This window comes from Musa acuminata, chromosome BXJ1-10 (genome assembly GCF_036884655.1).
Source record: "Musa acuminata AAA Group cultivar baxijiao chromosome BXJ1-10, Cavendish_Baxijiao_AAA, whole genome shotgun sequence".
Taxonomy (NCBI): domain Eukaryota; kingdom Viridiplantae; phylum Streptophyta; class Magnoliopsida; order Zingiberales; family Musaceae; genus Musa; species Musa acuminata.
Genome location: NC_088336.1, coordinates 22,186,207 through 22,210,595, shown reverse-complemented (window position 1 = coordinate 22,210,595; position 24,389 = coordinate 22,186,207). Strand labels below are relative to the sequence as shown.

The following is a 24,389-nucleotide window of genomic DNA, read 5'->3' as shown; positions in this document are numbered from 1 at the left end:
TTCTTTCTCTTATTTTTTCTCTCGAATGCACTTGATCAATTATGATACTAGAGAAAAGGTCTAACGGGATTGGAATACGATATGACAACTTCTTATGCACCTAAAATTGAACTCTTTTTGTGAAAATTTTACTGGAATATCTTTCTACCTCTGTCTTCTTTGTACATATATTGTATAACCAAGTTGATTGTTGATATGTCTATCATCTTTTTTGGGACTCTTCGAGACACTTCTCTTTGAGTGCCTATTGGCTCTATTCTCGTGGTCTCTTCTCCAAGCAAAATCTAGTGTGCACTTCTAAGTTTTCTGGACACTTGGGTTATGGGTTATTGGTTGTATGAAAGATGGATCTATAGGCTTATCTCTTGCTAGCGTCTGGGCTTCGCCCTCTTCACTAATTTCCAAGGCTTCAGCGCTATATAATGAAGCATATATAGATACCCCAATGTCTGAAGGATTGGCTGTCTTTGAGAGACTCAAGCAAGGAAGAAACATCCTGATACATATCGACTCCCTTTCGCTTGTCAACCATATCAAAGGCTTGTAGTCTTCTTCTGCCCCGTTGTACCTTTGAGCCATTATTCCTGACATCTACATCCTGATGAGCAAGATCCAGTCTTCTCATATTTCGCACTCATGCAAAACTCACAAACCTGCTTTTTCTTACGGTGGATGAGACCTGCAGCTCATCCCATCCTCTTGATTTCAATGAAAGGTTTGTGTTAAAAGAAAATGATGCATGGTGGAATATTATAATATATGATGATGGCTTATAATGGAGTTCTCCATATGGTCATAGGAATGAGAACTCGACGACGATACCTCACGAGTGTCACCAACAACGCAATATTTATAGGGATCGTCGTCGTCATGAGGTATCACTGACTTATTAACAATGTTTCTGCGACAAACCGATTAGGAATTATCCCATCTTTCGAAAGGGTGTAGTGTTTTGTTCAGGAAAACAACGTTTAGGCATAAGGAGAACATTAATATGCAGTATTCCCTTTTCGACTGTTCTATACCCCAAAATAATAACCAAAGTATTCACTGCTGCTCGCTCGTGCGTAAGTTTTGGCTGTGTCGCATCTCCGTCGGTTGCTTCTCATCTCTCTTCCGTGTTTGGTTCCCTTTCCACCCTTTTTTTCCTTATTCTTTATTATAATTATGAATGTTATAATTGCCTATTTTTCTTCGTAATGATTTCGAGGAGGACAAGGTGGAGCGAAGTGGAGGCAGAGGTCGAGATGTAGAGAAGCTTCGACTTTCGTTGATGGCTCCGTCGCTTCCTGTCAACGGCCGAGCGTACGGGCGACTCCACGCCGCCGCTTTGTCTCGCTTCGGCGCCTCCAAAGCCCAAGTCGGCTTGGCCAAGATCATAGCCATCATCTCCGTTTCCCCTCCTCCCCATCCTGAGCCCGAAGCCGCCCACCACGGCGATGGCGATCCTGAGGCGGCGGGTGGGAGGAAGACGCCTGAGGAAGATTCGGGCTTCGGCGTCGATTTGAGGCTCAGGCTGGGCCCTCCGCACGAGATCGGAGGTGGGTCGGCCGCGGGAGATGGCCCCCCGTCCGACGGCGTCGTTGTGGATACTTCTTGGCCGGTGGAGTCCGGCGGCGACGTGCACACCGCAGGGAAGACCTCCGAAACTGTCCCGGCGGCTGCAGAGTCTCAGCACTCGTTGTCGCCAGCGGTGTCCGTCGCCTGCGGCGGTGATGCTTTGACTGTAGCAAAGAGCTCGGAGGGCGAATGCGATCCGGAAGGGGAGCACGGCGGAGAGAGCCATGAGGAGATTGCAGAAGGCGACGCCAAGGTGGAGGTCTTCGCAGAACAAGAAGGAACGAAGGGAACGGAAGGAGCGGAAGCGGGGACCACCACGGTTACGACGACCACCGTCACCACTACCAGCAGCACCAGCAGCAGAGGAAGAGGGCGCGGCAGCGATGGTTGCTTGGACTTGCTACTGGAGGCAGTCAGGCAGGTGTCCGGCGACGCCTTTGAGGATCACATGCCAGGGGCAGAGAAGGTCCAACCTGCGGCAGTGACGGCGTCGACGGCGGAGGCATCGCATTCGCCGCCTAGCAGGACGAGGCGGCCAGCTGGCGGCGCCGGGGCGAAGAAGCGGAGAGATGCAGAGGAGTGGTGGATCCCGCTCGATCTCTACGAGGAGGAGACGGCCCCGATCGTGCGGTCGAAGCGGGGAAGGAGCCAGGCGCTGCCGTTGAGGTACCGCGACTCCGTTCTCGATCCGTGGGGGAAGCCGCCCGCCCTCACGCGCAACGGTCGGGCGCCGCGGCCGTGACAGAGCACTGCCACCCACCCCTTAAGTTCGCCGGAGCCTCGCCAACGTCGAAACTCGTGCTACAGAGTAAAGATTAACGATCCAATGGTTCGAGTAATCACGTCACTTTTCTCCGTTTTCTTTTCGATTCTTGTATCCACAATATGTGATGTTCTTGTATTAATAGCGTTAGAGAGTCGTTGTTCCCTATTTAATGAAGGTAATGGCAATGGGTCTGCCTGCCTGTCTCTCTCTCTCTCTCTCTCTCTCTCTGTGTACTGTAGTCAAGTGCTGCTGTATCAGTGCTTCTAATGAATCTAAATCTGTTGAACTGCTACGTTGGATATCGACATTACCGGTGTCGTAATCTGTATCTAAGTTTCACATTTGCCCTACACGTGTTACAAATCTTACCTCGGTTTTGACGGCCTTCCTCTCCATTTCCTGAAGACAATTGACTTTAACGAGGGAGGGAAACCACTCTTTTTGTGCTGTTGCAGTCGCAAACGTCGGCGTACGTGGTTTTAGTTACCGTCTAATCTCTCTACTTCCCATAAACCAGCTTTACACTGCCGGCATCCCACAATGTGGTGGGCGGACCGCTGTCGCGTCCACTTTGCGTAGGCTTGTGACCAAAACTCGCATTACGTAGTGTAGCACGTTGGAGAAGAATAAATGGCCGCAACGAGGCAACGTGTGTTGCCATAAATTAGCAGGGAGTCCATAGGACTAAGTTAATGGCGTCGGGCCTCGTCAGATAAAGGGCACCACCCACCCACTCCATGGATTAGTGAGCTCAAGCTTAATTGAACATGCTCAGGATGGATCTGTTTTCTCCAAGTAATAGACACAGCATAAGAACATTGCTGCTGTAACACTAATCGAGGCACAAAGTTGCCATATACCACTTGATATGACACTGATGCTGATAGAGACTTGCTGTACCGGAGAGGGCTCCAATCGAGCATTTTAACAGCGTCAACTCGAGACATATACGATAAAGATCCATTCCCCTTCTTTTTTTTCTTGTCTTTGTCTCTTTTTTTGAATCCACACTCGTCATGGATAACAGAGGAGCAGTCAAATCACCGAATTAAACCATCGAACCCTTCCAAACAGGAAAAGCAGAAAAAGATTGCATGCTGTGAAGGATAAGCTTCACTTTTGTGGGTCCTCTTGCAAGCTCTAAGATAGGCATGTGTTGTCGTGTCATCCAGCTTGATGCTGAGTTGAAGGCGTACTTATCAATCGAACACAGTGTTGTGCACGTCGGAGGACATCCATTTCTCCGATGCAACAGAAGTTAGTCACCCATACACTGTTTTCGTTCTTTCTTGATGCAGCACCAACGACGACAGTAGACACAACAACTTTCTGCTGTCTCTTATATTAAGATGGGAAAGAACCCTAACGCAAAGACATCGAGATCATTTGAAACAGCTCACGGTAAGAATGAAGATGACTGACCACTTGTCATGCATGGCTTCACGAGTGCCACATTCTTCCAAACACACAGTTCGTCGTATAATTGATGCGAATTATGCCACCAACGACAGATGGTTTCTCGAAAGTTGATTTGAGTCATCAACTCGGAGCTTCAAGGAAAGATCTTTGAGCCTATCCAGGAGAAATTAATTCGAATCCTCGATGAAATGTAAACCTCACATCCTGCTTTCGAACATCTCACCTTTCAAATCGGCAAAGCTCAGTGAGTGGAGGAGTTATGTCCCACAGCTCTCCTTTTCCTTTTTCTTTTTTTTTTCTTTTTATTTTTGAGGAAGAAAAGTCCCAAATTCTTGGTTACAACAATCTCAAACCAATTCTTGGGCCTTTATGTTAGTTAATTTACAGTGAATATACATTGAGAAAGCTGTTTGCACTTTCTTTTTACTTACAGCGAGAAGAAGGTGTAACAGAGAACGTTCAATATTTTGCTTCTAAGATAGTAAAAATGAAAACATCATTCTTCCAGTTTACCGAGCTTAGCTGGTTGTAGTTACCATCATGCATGGGTCCTCATTCGAGAGTGGAAGGAGACAAGAGGAAAACTCTAAAGCAGAAGCGCAAAAGAATATATGAACTGAGTCTGCACACCAAACGCCTCTCTTGCTACCTTTTAGCCTCTTGTTGCACCAGCAATAACATTATATTGCTAAACATGTACCTCCATTTCCACTATCCACTCTAATGAATCCATCAAAACCATTATTACCTCCTCCTCCTGCTGCTGCTGCTGCTGCTAGTGCTGCTATAACTTTGTTTTATATGATAAAAAGAAGGAGAAGGTACATAAATCCATGACAATACGATGCGTTGCTTCATCTTGACTGCCATCAGGGCGACCACCAGCTCGAGCGTATCTCCTCCTGCTTCCCTGTTCTTCGGCTGTGCACATTGTAGAATGGTCCATCCATCGATGTTTCGGCTGATGTGGCGTCCACCGGACGTCGAATAGCAGACATCGACTAAGTTTAATGCCACCACCAAGCGGGATATCGATTGGATGTTCTCATGCGCGCCACACGGGCTTCATAAAATGTCCTCCGTCGACTCATTTTGCTCAGCTATGGAAGTGTCCTCGACATGGCTAAAGTGGTCTCCAATTAGATAGGCTTATCTCCCATCCACATCTTTGCTTCTCTGTGGACACCGCAGGACCTGCCACCACTCGATGGACCCCACACGGGCGGATAGGTATTGCCTCGCATTAGCGGATGATCGAGATGTTTTCGACGACGGTAAGAGTCTCTACTCTTTGTTTAATCTTGAATCGAATATAATTATGGATAAAAAAAACTCGAACAATCGAACATCATATTCGATTCATGTCGATGCATGATTTAAATAATTTAGTTTGTACAAATCTTTATTTTTTTATTGATTATGTATATATAAATTTAAAGGAACTTAAATGAGGGTTCCCATAAGGCCCATTATGCGGCCCAATGAAACTGCGAAGCCCATTTATCTTCGATTACAAAAACCCGTCGTTTCGCCCTTTTTTGTCTTCCGTCTCCCCATTGCTTCCCGTCGCCATTTTCCCGAACACCTTCCTCTTCTCCTCCTTGCGCGACCACCATGCCGGACGATCTGGCGGACGACCTCCAGAGCATGAGCTTCGGCTCGTCGGACCGCTCCGGCTCCTCCGCCCTGTCCACCCTCTCCGGCTCCCTCTCCTCCTCCTCCTCCTCCCTGTCCGGCGCCATCCCCAAGCCCCGCCCCACCGGCGACCCCGTCCTCGACGCGACCCACCGGGTGAAGTCCTCGTCGGCTCCTCCCGTCGGCGGGGGCAGCGTCCTGTCGATGTCCGATCTCCGGTTCGTGAAGCGGCTGGGCAGCGGGGACATCGGGAGCGTGTACCTGGCGGAGCTCAAGTCCGCCGGGTCGGAGGGGCTACTGCTGGCGGCCAAGGTGATGGACAAGAAGGAGCTGGAGGGCCGGAGCAAGGAGGGCCGGGCCCGGACGGAGCGGGAGATCCTGGAGGCCGTCGACCACCCTTTCCTCCCTCGCCTCTACGCCTGCGCCGACAGCGACCGCTGGTCCTGCCTCCTCACCGAGTTCTGCCCCGGCGGCGACCTCCACGTCCTCCGCCAGCGCCAGCCCTTCAAGCGCTTCGACGAGGCCGCCGTCAGGTAATGATCGCACTCGCACATTAGCAGCAGCCCAACAACACCCCCCTCCCCCCCCACCACCCTTTCCAGGATTCAATCAACCTCTCTCTCTCTCTCTAATCTTAATCTAAACATTATAAGAAAGCAATCAAGGCGTTGAAAGTGATGCAAGGCTTTCTTATTCTAATATAAATTATTATTAATACCACTAACGATTAACTATTAAGTTAGTTGATTTGTCTTTTGATTCCATTCAATTTTATCTTGGGATCCGCAGCTATTCATCGCTGGGATTCGAGATTTAGCTTTTTGAGGAAAAAGAGCGAGTGTAGGATGAACGGGGATAAGGGACCCTTCAACCCGGGGATTCGGGATTTTAAGCTTTCTCGAGGAAATCAAAAGCGTAGATTAAGGAAAGATGTAAACAGGAAATTATTACGTGGCTCCACCATTATTCATTCCCACTTAGCAGCATCCTGTAACATCGTCCGCTTTGGCACTAAGTATCATCACCCCATCCCAACCACGCCTTTTTCCTCTTCTTCATTGTGCGAGAATGCTACGCCATTCCGACACTGTAGCCGTCGATGGTGACGCTGTCTGTGGGCACGACCAGCCGTTGACGCCCCCGCTTCCATCAGCTTCGCCGACATAGCCTCCTGCCGCAGCGTACGATCGACCGTGTTGCCATTCCATCCTTCTATTGTCGTCTCCATCCTTCTTTTATCACGCGCTGCACCACCACCTTAAACCGTAGAACTCGGCCTGCACATGCACATGTTCTAAGGTGGGGAGAGTAATACTTCCGTCGCCTGGGCTGGTGGTGGAGTAAATGACGTCGTGTAATGGAAAACACCTTCACGTGGAATCCATCGTGAAGAAAGCAACAGTCTTGTATTTTATGCAGCAAGCGGTAGTTGCATGTAGCAGTCGTTTTCTCCGTTTTAATTGACTTCGATGCATGATTATGGCCAGCAATGTAATAAAGAAATGCTAGTGGTGATCGGTGTACCTTTTGTTTTTGTGGCATTAGGATGGGTAGAATAATGTTGTTGCGTCGGCTTTGCAGGTTCTACGCGTCGGAGGTGGTGGTGGCGCTGGAGTACGTCCACATGATGGGCATCATCTACAGGGACCTCAAGCCCGAGAACGTCCTCGTGCGCGCCGATGGCCACATCATGCTCACCGACTTCGACCTCTCCCTCAAGTGCGACTCCGCCAGCCGCACCGCCGCGCAGATCGTCTCCGACCAGAACCCGCTCCCTCTCCCGCCCCAGTCTTCTGCCGCTGTCGCGGGCGAGTTCTCTTCCGCCGCCTGCATCCTCCCGAGCTGCATCGTCCCTGCGGTCTCCTGCTTCCACCCGCCTCGGCGCAGGCGCAAGAAGAAGCCCGGGCGACGGGGGCCGTGCCTCGAGTTCGTGGCCGAGCCCGTGGACCTCCGGTCCATGTCCTTCGTGGGCACACACGAGTACCTCGCACCGGAGATCGTCTCGGGGGAGGGACACGGCAGTGCGGTGGACTGGTGGACCCTCGGCGTCTTCGTCTTCGAGCTCCTCTACGGCGCGACGCCGTTCAAGGGCCCCGACAACGAGCTGACGCTGGCCAACATCGTGGCTCGGGCGCTCGAGTTTCCCAAGGACCCGGCGGTATCAGCGTCGGCGAGGAATCTCATCGCAGGGCTGCTGGTGAAGGACCCGGAGCGGCGGCTGGGATCCACCATGGGCGCGGCAGCCATCAAGCGCCACTCTTTCTTCAACGGGGTAAACTGGGCGCTTCTACGCTGCGCGCCGCCACCCTACGTGCCGCCACCATTCAGCGTCAGCGGCCTCAGCCGGGACGCTTCCGACGACAGCTGTCCGGGCACGCCGGTGGAGTACTACTAAAACCCATTCGAAGTGTTTGCGGTCAACCGCAGCGCGCAGTGTCAGAGGTCGGCCTGCGCGGGTCACGTGCGTGCCGCATAGTATAAGCAGTCAGTGCCAACGCGGGGGTGGGTCACCGACGCGTGTCAGTTCTCGGGAAGGCGTTAGAGCGGTGGAAGGATTTTGTTTGCTTCTTGGGTGGCGAGTGGTGACCGCGACGTGACCGCCTTGCGCATCGTCTTGGGGGAAAGGTCGAGGGACGTGGTTTGGTTGATCCTCCCTTTAAGCTGACTCTCTCCATATACTTTTATGTCGATTAAGTCTCTCTCTCTCTCTCTCTCTATCTCTCTCTCTCTCTCTCTCTCTCTCTTGTTTTAAAAACGTACACTACATGGATTTATGGATTGGATCTCCCTATTTAATTGGATCTCCATATACTTCTTCGTTTACCAATTGCACTAACTTGGGTGATCATCATGTTTGCTTTGCGTGGAGTAGCCGCTAATGACGATGACTATTACTTGCATCCATAGACATCAAAGTCTGATTCATTCGTCCATTTATTTAACAGTAATTTCCTAATTTTGTGTATTGATGGAAATAAACAAATGGTCGATCATTTCCGGAATCTGTGCTTTCGTCGTCTCCCCATTTATCGCTGCAACAAATATTATGAGTCAACGAGACATCTTTTCAACTACAGTGTCGTCGTAGATAAGGAGCATTTATGATAATTATCATGTTAACGCATTTGACATAATTCTTAGTGGTATTGCCGAAACGAAGTCCAAACCAATATAATTATCAGACGAGAGAATTATTTTTTGTCATCAGCCAACTCGCGGGGCCGAAGGAACTAAAGCTCTTAAATCTGCACTTATCGGATACGAATGTCCTCGCACCAACCGGACAACTCGCCACTGGCTTCCCCTCACACCGTATCACTTGGAAGCAGAAGAAGGTCGCCGAGGGTTCTCGATCGCCATATCAGGTGGCAGGGTAGGGAGATGGGAGGAGTAAAGACGAGCTCCGGTCCTGTTTGTGTTGACGGATACCGATGCTGACGACACGGTCGGCAACAATAATTGTGTCGGCTGGAGGGACATGGAGATGCTTCGCAAGACCGAACTTTGGTATTCATTAGGATCTGCTCGAGGAGACCCAACTTTGAGAGGCAACAGCAGACAGCAGCATGAAACCCCGGTGGGCTTGCCGCAGTCTACTGAGCACGGCCACGATGTCTCCGGGCACAGTGGTAATGGAACTGTATCAGGCGTCATCCTACTGTGCATGCAGGTGAAGAAAGCTTGTACCTCTGTGTGAGTTGACCTGCATGCCACGGCACCCATCCCGCTCTGCTCGTGACCGCAACACACGGAGTTCATGGACTCCTGCCACAAGAAACTTTTACTTCATCGATTGTGCAGTCGTTCTAATAATTAGATGCTGCGTCCCTCTTGTCGAGAAGCAAGAAAACTTGAAGAAAGAAAACAAAAGGAATTATGAGATGCTCGTATTATCTTTCAAACATCATGTCACTACGGGTGCTCTGTGAAACCCGATATGTCTCCTCCATATGGAGCTACACGTCGATCAACCAGAAATAAATCGATTTAGGTTTTCATTCCAAAACTATCAATTCCGATTCTGATTCTGATTCGATGGTTACAAAAATTAACTCAGATTATTAGATCTCAAACTTGAAATGCGAATTACTATATCATGAAACTCATTTGTGTATTATTTTTTTTATTCGAAACTAAACGAAAATAAATAATTCCATTGATGATCATCAATTCTGATTCCAAAATCCAAAATCAGATCACTAGAACCTGATTCCGATTTTATTCTAATTTTTTTGTTGATTTGATTCCAACTCAACCCAAACTGTAGGGACTACCTCGAACAGAAAATATAAACTTAGTATAGTGGTCTTAATAGAATGGCATAAAGCGGTAGGATTGCAACGTAACATGATAGTCTCCCGGAAACGAAGACTAGGGAGCAATCAACATAGTTCTGGTAGCATAACCGGAAGTTGATGTACCTCATCATTGATTACCTTGATAGCAGAATGAACGAGATTTTAAAGAACATGTAGATACTATAAATTTGAGTCAAATTCCTATTAGGTTCGTCAACTTTGCATAAAACAAAAAGGATGACCAAATTGACAGACTACTTCTGACTCACTGACACTGGGGCATGACATTTCTCAGAAAATAAATTGAAGTCTCAAAAATTGTGCAGGTCAACTTCTAATTGCTGCTCCAAAAAAGCTTTCTTCAATAATGAGAAACAGTGGGTCAGAATTAGTCGAACAAACTGAAGCCCATGTCCTGCATAACATAAACAATATGATCAGAATAAGCATATTATGATTTGCCAAAGGTGTCAGAAATGAAAAGAAGCTGGCATTAACTAAAGCAAGACTCAGACTGCTGTAGTGGGTTTACTGCACAGCATTTATGTCAGCATATAGTTGCCGTGTGATGAAATTACGACACTTTAAGCAGAGAAGACACTAAGAAGTTGCTAAATAACAAAACATAGACAAATAATAAAGGTTTCACGAGTTCACTATAGAGTACAAAGGAACTACCAATTGGAAGAGTGGATATGATTCTGGATTTTGGCAACTCTTGAAGCATTGCTCTAACCATACAACTGATTGTTGAAGAGTAAGTCAGATAAATAGCTGCAAAGCTGCCAATTTCATCTTTAAGTGGACCACAACTATACAGTAACTTGGCTAATTTGTTTTTCCAGCACTCTATAATTAAAGCAAAGAGGTGACACTATACAGGCACATGGTCCATGATGACCTAGTGAATGTAGTCTTCATCTACCGTTTAGTAACCAGCATGTCAACACAAGTAGACAACAATGACTACTTATGGTAAAATGCATTTAAAATCTCAGACAACTAAAATAGTCATTTGTAAATCCTCGATCGAAAGAACTGCCCAATGATATCATGACAAACATTACCTCATCTGATTCTTCCTTCTCTACTACTTTTTCCTCCTTCTTTGGCTCAGCAGCTGCAGAGGCTGCAACACCACCACCACTACCTCCAGCAGGAGCAGCAACTGCAACAGCAATACCACCACCGCAAGGCACCGAGGCAAACTTCTCTCTCCCAGTAGCAATAAGTTCAGTCAAGTCTTTACCCCCGACTTGAGACAAGAGAAGCTCAATCTTTTCATCAACAACATCAGCACCAACTAAAATCAAAGAACAGATTTATTTACAAGACCGCAAATTTAAGATACCAATAGTTTCAATCCACAACTCTTATCATTAAGTTCACAACTCAGGCTCAAAAAGTGAGCCTAACAAAAAGAAAGATTTCCAGGAATCCAATAAGAAAGAAAGAGAACTGTAGGTAGCACACACCATCAATTTGAAAAACGACTGTCTTGATGGACTTATTAATATACTGAACAGAATGATTAACATGAAAAGTACCTAATATTACTATCTGGCAAAATCATGGTGAAATTTTGCATTACAAAGCTAAATCTACAAAATTAGTAGATCTAAGACCTGGCCACAGAAAATAATATCCAACCCAACCGTTAATGTATAACAATAAAATGCCCCAAAAGGAGAAGGAAGTAAGCTAAACCTGATTCTAGAATACCCTTTACATCACCAGTTGTCGGACTAATGTTTCCACCAAGAACTGCAAGTAAATAGGCAGCGATGACCTTCATCCTGAGCAAAATAACAGATTCTTGCTATAAGGAACGCTCCAAAATCCATTTAACTCATTATATCATATCAAGGAACAAGGTTCATCCAATATTTTTCTCGTTAATAACAAACATTATAAAACCAACAATATACAAAGCATAACAAGGGTATGTGTCTATATGTAAGAAAAAGACAATTAACAAAATATAAGAACCTTACCTAGAGAGTACCGAAACACTCAACACAAAAATCCAGAAAATGTTCCAAAATTAAAGAATACTCGAATTGTTTCATGCTGCCATTATTATGTTTCATTCGAACAAACAACTATTCAACTAAAGACTCAGAAGAGTTATTGAACCGACCAGTAGCACAGGTTCAGCAGTCGAATTGAAAATATGTCACAAAGGAGATAAATTTGTCACAGCACGACTGCAAGAGTTTTTGGAGGATATTCTCTCACCATTCAAGAAATAAAATTCTAGTGTTTGTATTATGCTGATCAAAAGGGAATTTCCTTTCCATTCCATTCCTGGAATCAGGGTCAAGCCTTCACGTCCTGGAGTTGTTTGAGAAGACGTGAGGTTTCTTTTTCTGATCTTCGAAAATAAGAAAACATGTTCCTTCCAAAATTATAACAGAATTTCTTGATAAACAAGCAAGCAGAAAACGACTGACACAATCTTTTGGAATTATCCAAGAGATTTGGCAGCAAGCCACTGAAACCTCATTGAGGGAATGATTATAAAGACCATAAAAGCTGCTGCTTTTCCAAAGATCCTCCCGAACAGTCACATTTCTTCTGAGCAGATTCTACAACATTGTTTATATGTACGACTATTCAACATGCAAAGCTAAATGCGCTGGAAATTTAAGCCTGGTTATTAATAGAAGGCAATACTAATGACTCTAAGCAGAACTGCTGTTATAGTCAGAGTGTTTCCACGGTAGCACGTTTTAGCACAGGATATAACAATTCACTTCCCACGGAAATGTATATATCGCCTACAAGCAATCTTCCCAATCGTAATAAGCATAACTTTCGACTAAACGTTTATAAAGATTGCATCACAAAAAAAATCACAACAGCAGCAACAATAATAACATTACAAATGAGTGTCAAAATAGGCCGACATCGAAAAGCAAATGTGAGGGAGCGCACGATCAATAAACCACGGACCAAACAACAAACAAAGGGCATAGAGCGGTAGATGGAGATATCATGAGATAGGGGGAGTCATTACTCGGAGGGCTGCGAGATCCGCCGCAAAGACGAGGAACGGTACTCGGGCTAGGGTTGTACTTCGCGAGGATCTTGGAGACGGAGACAGCCGGATTTTATATAGAAGACACGATGGAGTCGCCAAGGTTGATCGAGATGTCATCGTGACCGTCAGTTGCCGTTCAAGTGTTTGATCTGTGTGTGGATACACGGTCTGATCAGGACCCGATCAAATGTATTACCCGATCGCAAAGCCCTCTTTGGATGCACGGACGAGATCGTGGCCGTCTCTGGAACAGAACATTTGAGCCCAAATGGGTCAAAATTATGACTCCTCTAATATCGACCGATTAGGTCTTTTTACGCTGCACTTTTACAGGAAGAATGTGGTTTCCTTTGAGCATATGAACACTTGTCGATTGATTTTTTTTGTTTTTAATCATCCATTGTTTAGATTTAGCCAATACACTAAGAAAAAGAAAATGGTACAATTAAATTACTTACTAGCTTAGGATCAAATCCCTCCAAACTCAATTCAAAACCAAGAAACAGATCCACCTTAAAAATAAAATAAAGAACAGAGCATAACAAGCAGAACGCAAGAAGACATAACAGAGATAGAACATGATGCAAAGATGGTATTAACCATTCACAGGTTCTAATAATCGGCGCTTGAGCGAACTAAATTCCATTGAAATTGAGCACATCAAGATAACCATTAACCCGTAAGTAGAGTGAGATATGGATCTAATCAAACTGGCAATGGATATTTTTCATAGATCAGCCTTGATAAGTTCACTTGACGGTTGGCACAAGCTTACCGGAAGGGATATGTCACAGTTGATCAGATAATAATCAGTATGTACTCAACATGTATCAAGAACCAAGCTCTGCAACATAACATACTAACAGATCATACGACATAAAGAGTCCAATTTATTTGGTAAAAGGTTGCATGTAAGTAGGATATCATCATCATGCAATAGCCTCCTTGGTTTCAGGTTCGGCATCCCAAAAGGAAGTGTTTTTGCCTGTTTTTGAGACAGTTTGAAGAAGAACTTCAGGTTTCACGTTGCCTTTCACAGTCACTTTTTGCTCTTTCAGATCAACGTTGAAGGACTCGACGCCTGAAAAAGAAACAAGCAACATGATGAAGATGCACATGTATACCATTGAGCCAGTCAAAGTACTGTTGAAATTGCTCGTCATAAATGGATTTGAGACATAAATATGTACAAATATTTTGCTAAAACCAAATGAAGATCTTGCCAACAGGAAATTAACTTTTCCAAAACACAACAATCTAAAACATGGCAGAACTAGGCTACTAAGCTTTGGTATGATGGTGTTGGACATCACGCACCATAATCAGACTTCTTCTTTTTTTACTTTAAACAAAAAACATGAGCTCCAAGAAAGTCAAATATCAAGAAATAGCATCAGAAAAAAAATATAAAAGAAAGCATTAACTGAACTTCCATTTTGGTTAGAACCCTTTTAACAGCTCCAACGCATCCTTCACATGACATACCAACCTTGAGGACAACAGTCTGTGAAAAGAAAAAATCAACAACAAAATTTCAATTTTAGAGAGCATAGATGCCAACTACAAGAACCACTCTGAATAAAAATAATACGAGGCATGTGCCTAAGAAGAAATCAAGAAAAAGTATGGCCAAGTTTTACATAAAATTTGAGCCTTGCCATGATAATTTCATAAGAAGTGGGTTCTGATAGATATAGGATAGAATTCAAACACTACACATAACAAAGTGCAAGCTTAAAAGTCACAGAGATTTAGGTCCTGCATTGACGGATTCAATTATAAATTTACAACACATGAATTTTACCAAACCCAAAGAACAACATTTAAACATAGTTATGAGAATTGAACTAGCGATCAGCATGACCAAGCTTCTGATCACTAGGTCACTGATCGGTTCAGCAGGCTGATCAACCATACCATAGGTTTTAAGAATAATATCAGATACAAAACAAACAAGAAATTAACTTTCTTATTTTCCTCCTCTACTTTTTTTCTTTTTCTCCTTGTTTCAGTTTTTTTTCTTATTCTTTTGTTTCTCTTCCTTTTCTTTTCATCCTCTTTTTATAATTTTCCTCTACCAATCACCCTCTTCTCTTATTCTGCACCTATTAAGATCGAGCGCTGTAGTGAAGTGGGGTGCTTCTGTGATATCTCTTTTCTTCGCAGCCTTCTTCACCCAAGGTTGGCCAAAACACATCGGCTAGAGACGACCAACCATGCGGGATCAATTTCCTTTTTCTAATCTTTTCACCAACTCTATTCCTATTATAATGCGAGGCCATTCCACTAGTTTATGTTGTTTTTGGATTTTTGCAACTATCATAACTTACCAAATGGCGTCTTCTATAATCATATATTAATTATCGATTATAACACATCCAAATTTAATTCCACATTCGAATACTTGAAATGGCATCAGCGTAGACTTACACATTTTTGGTCAGTTGTTTGGACTGAACAAGCTGATGGTTTAGTCATTCCATCAGATCCACGTCGTGACACAATCATCATCCATTGCACCTCAACTACATTATATAGTAACGGAAAAAGGAAAGGACAGACATATGGAAGGAAGAGGCTAATTGTTGTCCCAAGGTTCACCGGTTTGCCATGATATATTTGACTTGTATACAGTTCAATGTCCCACTTCCCCCTTTTTCTTAATGTTACATTTTGCCAAAAGTCTTCTTAGATCATATTGAGGACTAAATAACGTGGTACTAATAATCAATTTCTATTATATTACAATACTAAATGGAATCTTCATGTTTTAGACAAGAAATAGTAAGATAATTAATCAAAGGGCAAGAATGATGGTAATAGCATCATCCATGAAATTGGATAAATTGGAAGCGGGGTAAAGAACATAACCTAAAAGAATCGCAATGATCAACCTTATTGTCGAACAAAATATATGACTATCAAGCGTATGAATTAGTCCATGTCTAAAAAGAATCGTCCATGGAAAACCCATAAAGTTCTCCGAAATCAGAATGGTTAAAGAAAATACAAGAAATCAATGATCAAGGGCGATCCCGAACCCAAGTAGAGGAGGAAGAAATCAATAATCTGAAAGCCTCGCTTATTCTAAAATTAGACACCAAATACCTCAGTCATGGGCGCAGAAGTCGGGGGAAGATTGCAGAGGCGACGCAGGAAGTCGACGACCGTGGCCGGTGGAGGAAAAGAGGAACAGCAATTGGAGGCGCGGGGGAGAACGGGGTGGGTCGTAAAGAAATATCGAAACTTACATGGCGTTTCCGTAAAGGTAACGACCTATACACGAAGCGGTGGCCTCTGATCTTGCCGTCGATTTTTGGGGAAAAGCGTCAAGATTAGCGTAATCAGAGAACGGACGAGCAATGGAGATCAACGTTGGTTCGGGTTTGCATGTCCGAATAGACGGTTAGATCAACGTTGCCTTTAAGGTTGTGACGTACCGCAGGCTCGCTAGAGTCCTAACCATGGCTGTGCCTTGGGCTTTGTTCCATTACCTATAGGCCCATCGAAGGCCAATCCAAAAGATGGGCGAGCTTATCCATCAGTGGCAAACGCAACATCGATTTGAGGAAAAAGAAGGCTTCAATGGCTCAGCAAACAATGGACAATTAGATTATTCGGATGCACATATGATAGAGCACAATTTGGGAACGTACGCTCTAACAACCGGTAACAATCACATCAGTGTTAAACATAGCATCAAAGTCAACATGGCAAACCACGTCGGCACCACCCCCCTCCAGTACGACACTACCTCGCAAAGGTCAGGATGGTGCCGATCGAGTACGATTCCGCCTCGCAAAGCTCAGATAGTGCCGACCGAGTACGACGTTGCTTTGCAAAGATTGGGACAACGTTGACCGAGTACAACGCTATCCCGTGGGATCAGGAAGGCACCGATCGTGTGTGACACCATTGTTCGAGGACGAGACACAAAGGACGCTCGATGTCTGTACGAGAAATGAGTTCGCCGCTTAAAGGGTCGACGACCGTAAATGTATCAGGTATGATTGGTCCGCATGCGTAGGGTATAAAAACCCATCGTCGAGCCAACGATAAAGAGGATTTTCCCTTATTTTCACTTAGCTCTAACTAAATCTTCGGAGGGGTCAGGTTGAAAATTTTCTCTTTCAATCCCGACCTGTGTATAGGAGCCAAGTGATAGGGAAGGAGGAGACTAATCAAAGGGAAACCCCTACTTCCAGAAGCGAGGTTCGAGCTTGACCCAATCAGATGACGATTTTCGCTGTTCGAGTATCAACGCGAGCAATCTTGTACACCCGAGACAGGATCGATCTGTGCTGACACCTCAGCCAGTCACGGTATAAAGGTTCACTAATAACACATTTTATGAGAATTGGACCCAACATTTATTATGTCGGAGTAGTTCTATCCTCACAAATAAGTGATCAGAGCCTAGGAACCAGTCCAAATGCATGTTCTTTACTAGTATATTCTGCTACAACGAGCGTCACAGTTGTCAGCAGAAGAATTGTTTGGCGTCTTAGAGATAAGGCAATAAAGAAACGCTTCATGTGCTTCAAGTTTCCTTGACACAGCCTAGTCTCTCTACTTTAGTGTCATTATTTTCCGGCCTTGACCACTAAAAGCACGTGTTTAATGCTCCAAAGTGGACTCGAATAGTTTTCTAGATTGCGGCCCCTTTGTCGGATTTGATGACCACATGGACTTGGAAAAGAAACAACTGCTGACTGTGCCATTGGCTGGTTCATGCAGACTTTTCCCTTTCTAATCCAAGGAAATTACCATACTATGAATGATTCTTGTGGTCGTACGACAAGAATATGCTAACAAAAGGAAGGATAACCAATGCAACCATGCTAACTAAGGAATCGAATGTACAGTTCAGAATAGTTGTCGGAATTACATTTTCTTTTGTCTATGCTTTTTGGTTAGCAAATATAGCAGCTAAAGTCGGACAATATGTGAGCGAGGCGTTGCTCCGAAAGGTGTCCTAGTGGAAGACAAGGAGGTCAAAGATAGTACATGTAGAAGCTACAGATATCTTTCATGCCTAAATTGCTCATCATGTGTTTGTGACAATGCCATCTCACTTTTCTGTAGCTTCTTCGACGTGTTCTTGACATGATCTCTTCTTCTTCTTTTCTTCTTCTCGTGGAATCAAACAATGTTCTAAATGAGATCTCACCGTCCATCGGTTGGTCCTCGTGATGCCGCCATGTCAGTTTCTCCGTTCTCGTGCTTCACATGTTCTGCGAATTGGCCATCGATACAGCGATAGCGCATTCTAACCATAGCTCACATGCTGTTTGTGATAATGCCATCTTGGTTTCCGTGGATACAGTTGCCACTGTCGCAACGATCTCCAAGAAATGTGCGCGAAACCCTACACGAAACACCAAACGATGAGAAAGAATAAGTTCAACCTTCAACCCAAAACGAGATATTTACGTCTCAAGAGTTGCCTCCTCTATCCGACAAATCCAACATTTTCATCATCCTTATATCACACGTTTCATAAATTGACCATAAGATCAAATAATGATTTTTTTTTATGTGACATCACTCTCACTATTTACTTGAAATTTATATTAAAATTCTTATAGTTATGAAAGTAAAATAATTGATCTTATTTTTTCTAATGTCGTAGGCTACACTCACGAAATATATAACACATGATATCATATACTGAATTATCAATTCCATAAATAGTAAAAATGATCACTTGAACTATTAATTTAATGGTACAAAGGACGAAGAGCTTAGGGTGGCATCTACACATGTCATTAGTGCATGAACCAAATAGATCCTTACCTCCTGTGTGTCCACCATCATCAACAGCATTGCTATTGGCTTCACTACCTTCATCAAGGTGATCTAGGCAAGGAGATGTCATCACTAGTTCTCACAACGATGCACGCTATTGTCATCCTCCATTACTATAGAGTCGGAGTGGGAAGCCCAAAGGGGGTGACATGATATTGCCGAGAGGCAGAGCAAGGCTATGGATGAGCTGTGTCGGGATAATGAGCGTAGTAGTGGAGATCACTGCGAAGACGAAGAAGAAGAGCGTCACAGAGTCAAGTCACTGAAGACGACTACGTGTGGGTGGAGTTCATAGAGGAGGGACTCCACCTAAAGCCTAGTTCGATCCACAACGAAGTTGAGAAGCTTAGTCACCAGTGACACTAACGGAAGGTCGATCATACTCTCAACGCCAAACGAGAGGTCGAGCATGATCGACAATTCGAGTGGGACAATATAGATGAACATGGAGGCAAGGCGAAGGGAATCGATCCATGGGACGTTAGTGATGATGGAGAGGAAGGTAACATGCACACCACTCGTGTCGACGGTTGATGCGGCCCGTTTCTTTGGTTGAATGAATTAGTGAAATGATCATGTTGTTCATCAATTTAACGTAAGTTCAACGTGTAAGATGATGTCACGTGTTATGTCAGATGACGATATTAGAAAAATAAAGATAATTATTTCATTTCATAATTATAAAGATTCTAATATAAAATATAAAAAAATATAATACTATTAAGATGATAAAATACATATGTAATTAGTCTATGAAGCAATTCTTTTTTAGAGAATGATGTTGCATTTTGCTGTGCCTTCCCGACGAGCCGAATTATTAATAGGGAAGCTACAGACCCAATGACAGCGTAATTTAGTGCGTTAAAGGCAAAAGCTTTTAGTACGATTCATAGGATTGGCCACCCGAACAGACTTCGAGTCCCATAAGGTCATCCAATCTCTCCCTTTAACTCTCGTTTAGAACATGAGCTTTGTTTTAGTGATTCAAAGCAGCTTTGGTACTCAAACATCAGTTTTCAACATGGTTGACTATTATGTACCGTGAGAGATCAATGATTCCAAATGCAAAAGGCTTTTCGTTTCCAAGAAACTTTGACTCGGACCCGTTGTGGTTGTCTTCTTGTTCCAATTTCACAAAAGACAAGACGACCACCATCACGATTAATGTGTGCTTTAACACCAGTCATGACGGCCACACTATTTTATATTCAGATAAGCTACGATAATTGTCTTGACATGTGTCATACACAGGTTAAGTTGTTCTTCGAACTCACTAAGCTGTTAATTTTCATGAATATTATTTTATTTTGGAATTCTTAGTTAAAGAAATGTAACACGAAATCTTCAAAAACACTGCAGCACGATTCATGAAGTGAATTATATAGTGCATATTCTCTCCCCAACACAACCACGAGGAAACAAAAGTCAAAGGGTATAATTGACTTCTTCAGTTCTTCTTTACTTTATGAGGCAGACACGTAGCTGCTACGTTGAATGAGCAACTGGACATACGTTATCAATGGCATATTGTATTATTTGTTTATTAAGGGGTCGGAATTCAAGCATTAGGTGCAGTTGGAACTGTGATCACTTCTTATCCGACATGTGCCGATTCCTTTTCTTTTGAGGCAATTAGCTTAAAGAAATGGAGACATTCCTACCAATTACGTCACCTACCGTATACGAGAGAGGAGGTCTGACTAAACTTTGCATTAGTATTCTTCATTTCGGGGATACTACTAATCTTTCTCGGTGAATCTTTTCTTGTGAGGTGGTTACTAATAAGGATAATTTACGAATCATTGATTAGAATAGGGTTAAAATACTTTACGTTGAGTCAAACTAAGAGATACTGATGTAGATCCTATCCAAGACATTCTTACTCTCTCATATATGACATGTCCTTAGGGTTTTGAATATTTATTAATAAAAAAAAATTAATAAGAGAATAGTCCTCTCAACTGGTCAATTTTATGAATAATTATATGTATATATATAATTGTATCTTTGAAGAAAAAACTTTGCATTAGGTCAACAACATGTGCCAATACATTTGGACATGAAATTATCATGCACATGAAAGAGAAAAGTGGACCAGATCCTTATTCCTTCTCATCTGTAGCATCAGTACCAATTGTTGTGCTTAGCTAGACTGTAGCCTTTGGAGGATTGATGAGATATCTCATGACTTTGTATAGTTATATTATAATTATTTTTGAATATTATGATTAATTTGATAACAAAAAAAATACTGTTTTGCAGTTTTAATAGTTAGATATTATTGTTCAAATAGTAGTATGATATATTTTGTCTTAATCTGTACATATCATTGCAACAGATCAGAACGATGGAGGAAGAAACTAAGCACCTTCTCAGGTGCCAAAAAAACAGGGAACCATATTGACCATGACATTATGGGATCTACGATCGCCGGCTCACCCGAGCGGACACGCCTCCGTTGATGGTAGCCGTGAGCCCGACGTCGAACTTCAGCGGCTGGGCACCCTGAAGCACCTCGACGTCGAACTTACTGACGACGGAGACGACCACAGCCTTCATCTCCTCCAGCGCTAGCTCCTTGCCGAGGCACACCCTCTGCCCGGCCTGGAACACCGGGTAGTTGAATAGGTTCGCCGGCGTAAACACCCCGCCGCGGAGCCACCGATCCGGCTTGAACTCCCTGCAGTCGGGCCCCCATATGCTCTCCATCCGCCCCATGGCGTACGGGTGGTACGTCACCCTCGTGTTCTTGCTCACGAAGGTGCCGTCCGGGAGCACGTCGTCCTCGAGGCAGAACTTTGAGTCGAACTGTACCGGCGGGAAGAGGCGCAGGCTCTCGTAGAGCACCGCATGCACGTAGTGCATCTCCTTCAGCTGCTCGTAGTTCACCGTGTCCTCGTTCCCGTCCTTTATCACGCCGGCTATCTCGTCGCGCATCGCCGCCGCGGTGCATGGATTCTGCGACAGGAGCAGGAAGAAGCTGGTGAGGCCGGAGGCGACTGCGTCTCGGCCGGCCAAGAGGAAGCTGATGACTATATCGCGGAGGAACTTGTCGTCGTCGTCCACCAAGCACATGAAACGAGAGAGGAGGTCGTGGCCGGATGTGAAACCCAGCCTCCGGCGTTGCCGTATGATATCCTCTGCCAGCATGTTGATCTTCCGGATCGCCCGCCTCAGCTTCCTCTCAGATCCGACGTTGAACAACCGCTTCAGCTTCCAAAGCATCGACGCCGTCGCCATCCCCCGCCGCGCCAACAGCTTTGAAGCGGCGTCGAAGGCGGCCGCAAACTCCGACATGGGCATCGACCGCTCGAGACAGCTCCTGTCCAGCCCAAAGGAGATCTTGCATATGGTGTCGAATGCGAATCTGCGGAACACATCTTGGAGGTCCACGACGCCGTCTCGTCTGTCGGCCACCGACGACAGCAGCGGAAGAAGTTTTCGGCTGATCTCGCTGGAAACAATCCCCAGCGCGTACGAACGCACGGAGATGCTGCCGAGCGCAAGGCTCGCCATCTTGCGCTGGAACCTCCACGAGTCACCATCGACGTTGAAGATGCCATCGCCGAGGAGGTCACCGAGGAGGGCCGAGAAACCCTTTCCCTTGGGAAAGTTGTCGAACCGGGTCTTGAGCATGTACTCGACGTTGGTCGGATTGGCGGTGATGGTGCTCCCCAGGACGTGGACGTGGATGGTGCCGGTGGGTGACTCCCGGAGGAGGTGCGCGTGCCAGTCGCAGAGGTTGTCGAACTCGGCGGCCCACGACGAGCTCAGGTAGGCCCTGCACACATGGCAGGTGCACCACCGCCGCTTCCGCAGCAACAGCAACAGCATCGAGAACAGCGCGAAGCCCACGGCAAAGGAGAAGAAGACGAGAGCGAGGTGGTCCGCCGTCACCATCGCTGCTGCCTCCCTTCTTCAGCCGGTAATGACGGAAGGTTAGATAGGAGGAAGGATGACGCAGCAAGTGGAGGCAAGGGTAACACTTTATATCGGCGATATCTGCTCTGTGGTCGAACATTAGTGCACGAGCACCGCGTGCCCTAATAGACCATTGGTTGGGAGATGGACCTTGCCGTCGTCGCTTTCCATCACGTGCTCTATCCCTTTTCTTTGTCCTGCTGTCGAGCGTCGTGGCTTCTCCACAGCGATTGCATGTTTGCGGATAGACAGCCATCTGACCACTTCCTGTATCACATAAATGCGTATACCTTCCCTCAAATCGCATACGGCAAGTAAGGAATGGTATTAAACGGATGATAGTTGGATCGCGTCCGTCCATTAATGTGCATACGGCAGGACTTTGCTGTACTCGAGCGTCACGTATATTAGCATTAAATTCTTATTGTTCGCGCACAGCTACAGTGACACATATAAACGTAAGCACCTACGTGATACATTGCTTAAGGTTTTTTATTTGTGTTTTCTTCTTCGTATCGCTTGACACATACATCTCCATCAGGATAAGGTGGGCTATTCGCCAACCACACAAGTACACATCTAGCTCTTCCAACAGTGACGTGTGTGAAGGGTACTGCTTCATCTGGCTCGTCATATCAACAAAGAGCTGCAACCGGTCGAAGTGACAACCACATTAAAGATGGTTTTTGATACCCAAAAACTTGAAGGTTTCTTCCGATGACGACGTGTCGAGTTCCCGTGCTGAGATCAAATCGGCCACCTATATCGCGCGTGGTTCCTGTGCACCGTCAAACGGGAGACGGGCTAACCTAACCAGATCCGAATCCGCTTCTCGTCACCGGTGGGTCCCTGGATGTCGACCGCACACCGTGTGGTTGTGCTCCTACAGGCATATACATGTGTACGCACGTGTCGCTTGTGGGTCGGCTTTATCGGTAACGATACGAAACGGGGTTAAATGCCACGGAAAAGGGTCATCGGACAGTCCTTCTGTCATCGCTCGTCTGTCCTTGTTGGATTAAAGTCATGCATACGATAAATTAAAGGACGGACACTGTAATTTGTCGCACGTGGTTGAGATATCTAAAAGAATCAAATATATATATATATATATATATATATATATATATATATATATATATATATATATATCGATGTCGGACCACAGCTTTTTAAAACTACGTTCGATTATTATATATTATACTCTGATTAGGTGATGTGAAACTAAAGTATTAGAATTCAATTAGTGCAAGACAGTTCGTGAGATAAGAACAATGATAGGCACAGCAATGATTCCTCTTAAAAGAATAGCAAATGGACCACAATTGGATGACACTAATGGCGGAAGACTCGAAGGCGTGGGGAGACACAATTGCAGCACGCGTGAGATACCAGCCGAACTTGACGCGCACATGCCAGCCAGCCGGTCGAACGCCCGGACGATGCCATCCACCTCGGCACGTACGAGATGCGCGTGGGAGCAAACCCACGTGCGCGGGATGATGGTGGGGGTTTCGGCCGACCCTCCAAAGCGCTTTCGAATCAAGTGGGCGAAGGGTGGGCGTTCCGATTAGGCGTCGACCGACACGAGCAGCGGCCGCAGGCACGAGTGGACGGGTGGTGGCGCCGTGACGGCAATTCGGCACACGCCGTCGGCCATTGCCTTTTGGCCGACATTTACCCGGATGTGGTTGTCACGTCGACGTGATGGCCCCAACGCCGCCCACTGCCAGTACGCCGTCCTATTCTACTTCCAAGCTGTAAACATATTGCTTAGAATAATGTACGCACACGTCATGGGACGTACGTTTAATGCATCAACTAATATTGGATTTTTAATCGATCACAGCACACAATGTCAAAATTAGATATATTATAAATATGGTTTAACTTTTTGGTTAAGGAGATGTTCCTTAAGATGCATGATTTTTTAGAATCT

The 24,389-nt window shown here is 45.1% G+C and overlaps 5 protein-coding genes across 6 annotated transcripts; 2 read left to right on the top strand and 3 right to left on the bottom strand.

Moving 5' to 3' along the window:
• The first annotated feature begins 934 nt into the window (after positions 1–934).
• On the top strand, positions 935–2,631 carry LOC135595513 (uncharacterized). Its single transcript, XM_065086523.1, has one exon. It carries the CDS (start codon positions 1,274–1,276, stop codon positions 2,300–2,302), a length of 1,029 nt encoding a protein of 342 aa, XP_064942595.1. The 5' UTR covers positions 935–1,273; the 3' UTR covers positions 2,303–2,631.
• Positions 2,632–5,275: 2,644 nt separating this feature from the next.
• LOC135595512 (serine/threonine-protein kinase D6PKL2-like) lies at positions 5,276–8,212 on the top strand. The gene is made up of 2 exons (XM_065086522.1): positions 5,276–5,913; positions 6,962–8,212. Exons 1-2 carry the CDS (start codon positions 5,360–5,362, stop codon positions 7,773–7,775), a joined length of 1,368 nt encoding a protein of 455 aa, XP_064942594.1. The 5' UTR covers positions 5,276–5,359; the 3' UTR covers positions 7,776–8,212.
• Positions 8,213–9,838: 1,626 nt separating this feature from the next.
• On the bottom strand, positions 9,839–12,830 carry LOC135595510 (large ribosomal subunit protein P2A-like). Its single transcript, XM_065086520.1, has 4 exons — positions 12,698–12,830; positions 11,386–11,474; positions 10,746–10,981; positions 9,839–10,093 (listed from the first exon to the last, which is right to left on the bottom strand). Exons 2-4 carry the CDS (start codon positions 11,471–11,473, stop codon positions 10,067–10,069), a joined length of 351 nt encoding a protein of 116 aa, XP_064942592.1. The 5' UTR covers position 11,474; positions 12,698–12,830; the 3' UTR covers positions 9,839–10,066.
• Positions 12,831–13,423: 593 nt separating this feature from the next.
• Positions 13,424–15,972, bottom strand: LOC135595511 (copper transport protein ATX1-like). 2 transcript variants are annotated; one of them, XM_065086521.1, is made up of 3 exons: positions 15,830–15,972; positions 14,152–14,225; positions 13,424–13,804 (listed from the first exon to the last, which is right to left on the bottom strand). In XM_065086521.1, exons 1-3 carry the CDS (start codon positions 15,836–15,838, stop codon positions 13,651–13,653), a joined length of 237 nt encoding a protein of 78 aa, XP_064942593.1. In that variant the 5' UTR covers positions 15,839–15,972; the 3' UTR covers positions 13,424–13,650. The 2 variants fall into 2 exon arrangements, 1 of the variants encoding a protein (XP_064942593.1); XR_010480395.1 differs by having other exon boundaries at positions 13,594–13,802; positions 14,146–14,225.
• A 4,862-nt stretch (positions 15,973–20,834) lies between these two features.
• Positions 20,835–22,477, bottom strand: LOC135595509 (cytochrome P450 94C1-like). The gene has a single exon (XM_065086519.1). It carries the CDS (start codon positions 22,427–22,429, stop codon positions 20,951–20,953), a length of 1,479 nt encoding a protein of 492 aa, XP_064942591.1. The 5' UTR covers positions 22,430–22,477; the 3' UTR covers positions 20,835–20,950.
• Between the last annotated feature and the right edge of the window lie 1,912 nt (positions 22,478–24,389).

What these genes read in the sequence shown, in the direction of transcription:
- LOC135595513 (XM_065086523.1), top strand. Translation starts at nt 1,274, where the DNA reads ATGGCTCCGTCGCTTCCTGTCAACGGCCGAGCGTACGGGCGACTCCAC.
- LOC135595512 (XM_065086522.1), top strand. Translation starts at nt 5,360, where the DNA reads ATGCCGGACGATCTGGCGGACGACCTCCAGAGCATGAGCTTCGGCTCG. An exon ending in TTCGACGAGGCCGCCGTCAG is followed by an intron (nt 5,914 to 6,961) that starts GTAATGATCGCA and finishes TCGGCTTTGCAG; the next exon opens with GTTCTACGCGTCGGAGGTGG.
- LOC135595510 (XM_065086520.1), bottom strand. Translation starts at nt 11,473, where the DNA reads ATGAAGGTCATCGCTGCCTATTTACTTGCAGTTCTTGGTGGAAACATT. An exon ending in AAAGGGTATTCTAGAATCAG is followed by an intron (nt 10,982 to 11,385) that starts GTTTAGCTTACT and finishes CTTTGATTTTAG; the next exon opens with TTGGTGCTGATGTTGTTGAT. An exon ending in AGAAGGAAGAATCAGATGAG is followed by an intron (nt 10,094 to 10,745) that starts GTAATGTTTGTC and finishes TATGTTATGCAG; the next exon opens with GACATGGGCTTCAGTTTGTT.
- LOC135595511 (XM_065086521.1), bottom strand. An exon ending in AGGGTTCTAACCAAAATGGA is followed by an intron (nt 13,805 to 14,151) that starts AGTTCAGTTAAT and finishes TGTTTCTTTTTC; the next exon opens with AGGCGTCGAGTCCTTCAACG.
- LOC135595509 (XM_065086519.1), bottom strand. Translation starts at nt 22,429, where the DNA reads ATGGTGACGGCGGACCACCTCGCTCTCGTCTTCTTCTCCTTTGCCGTG.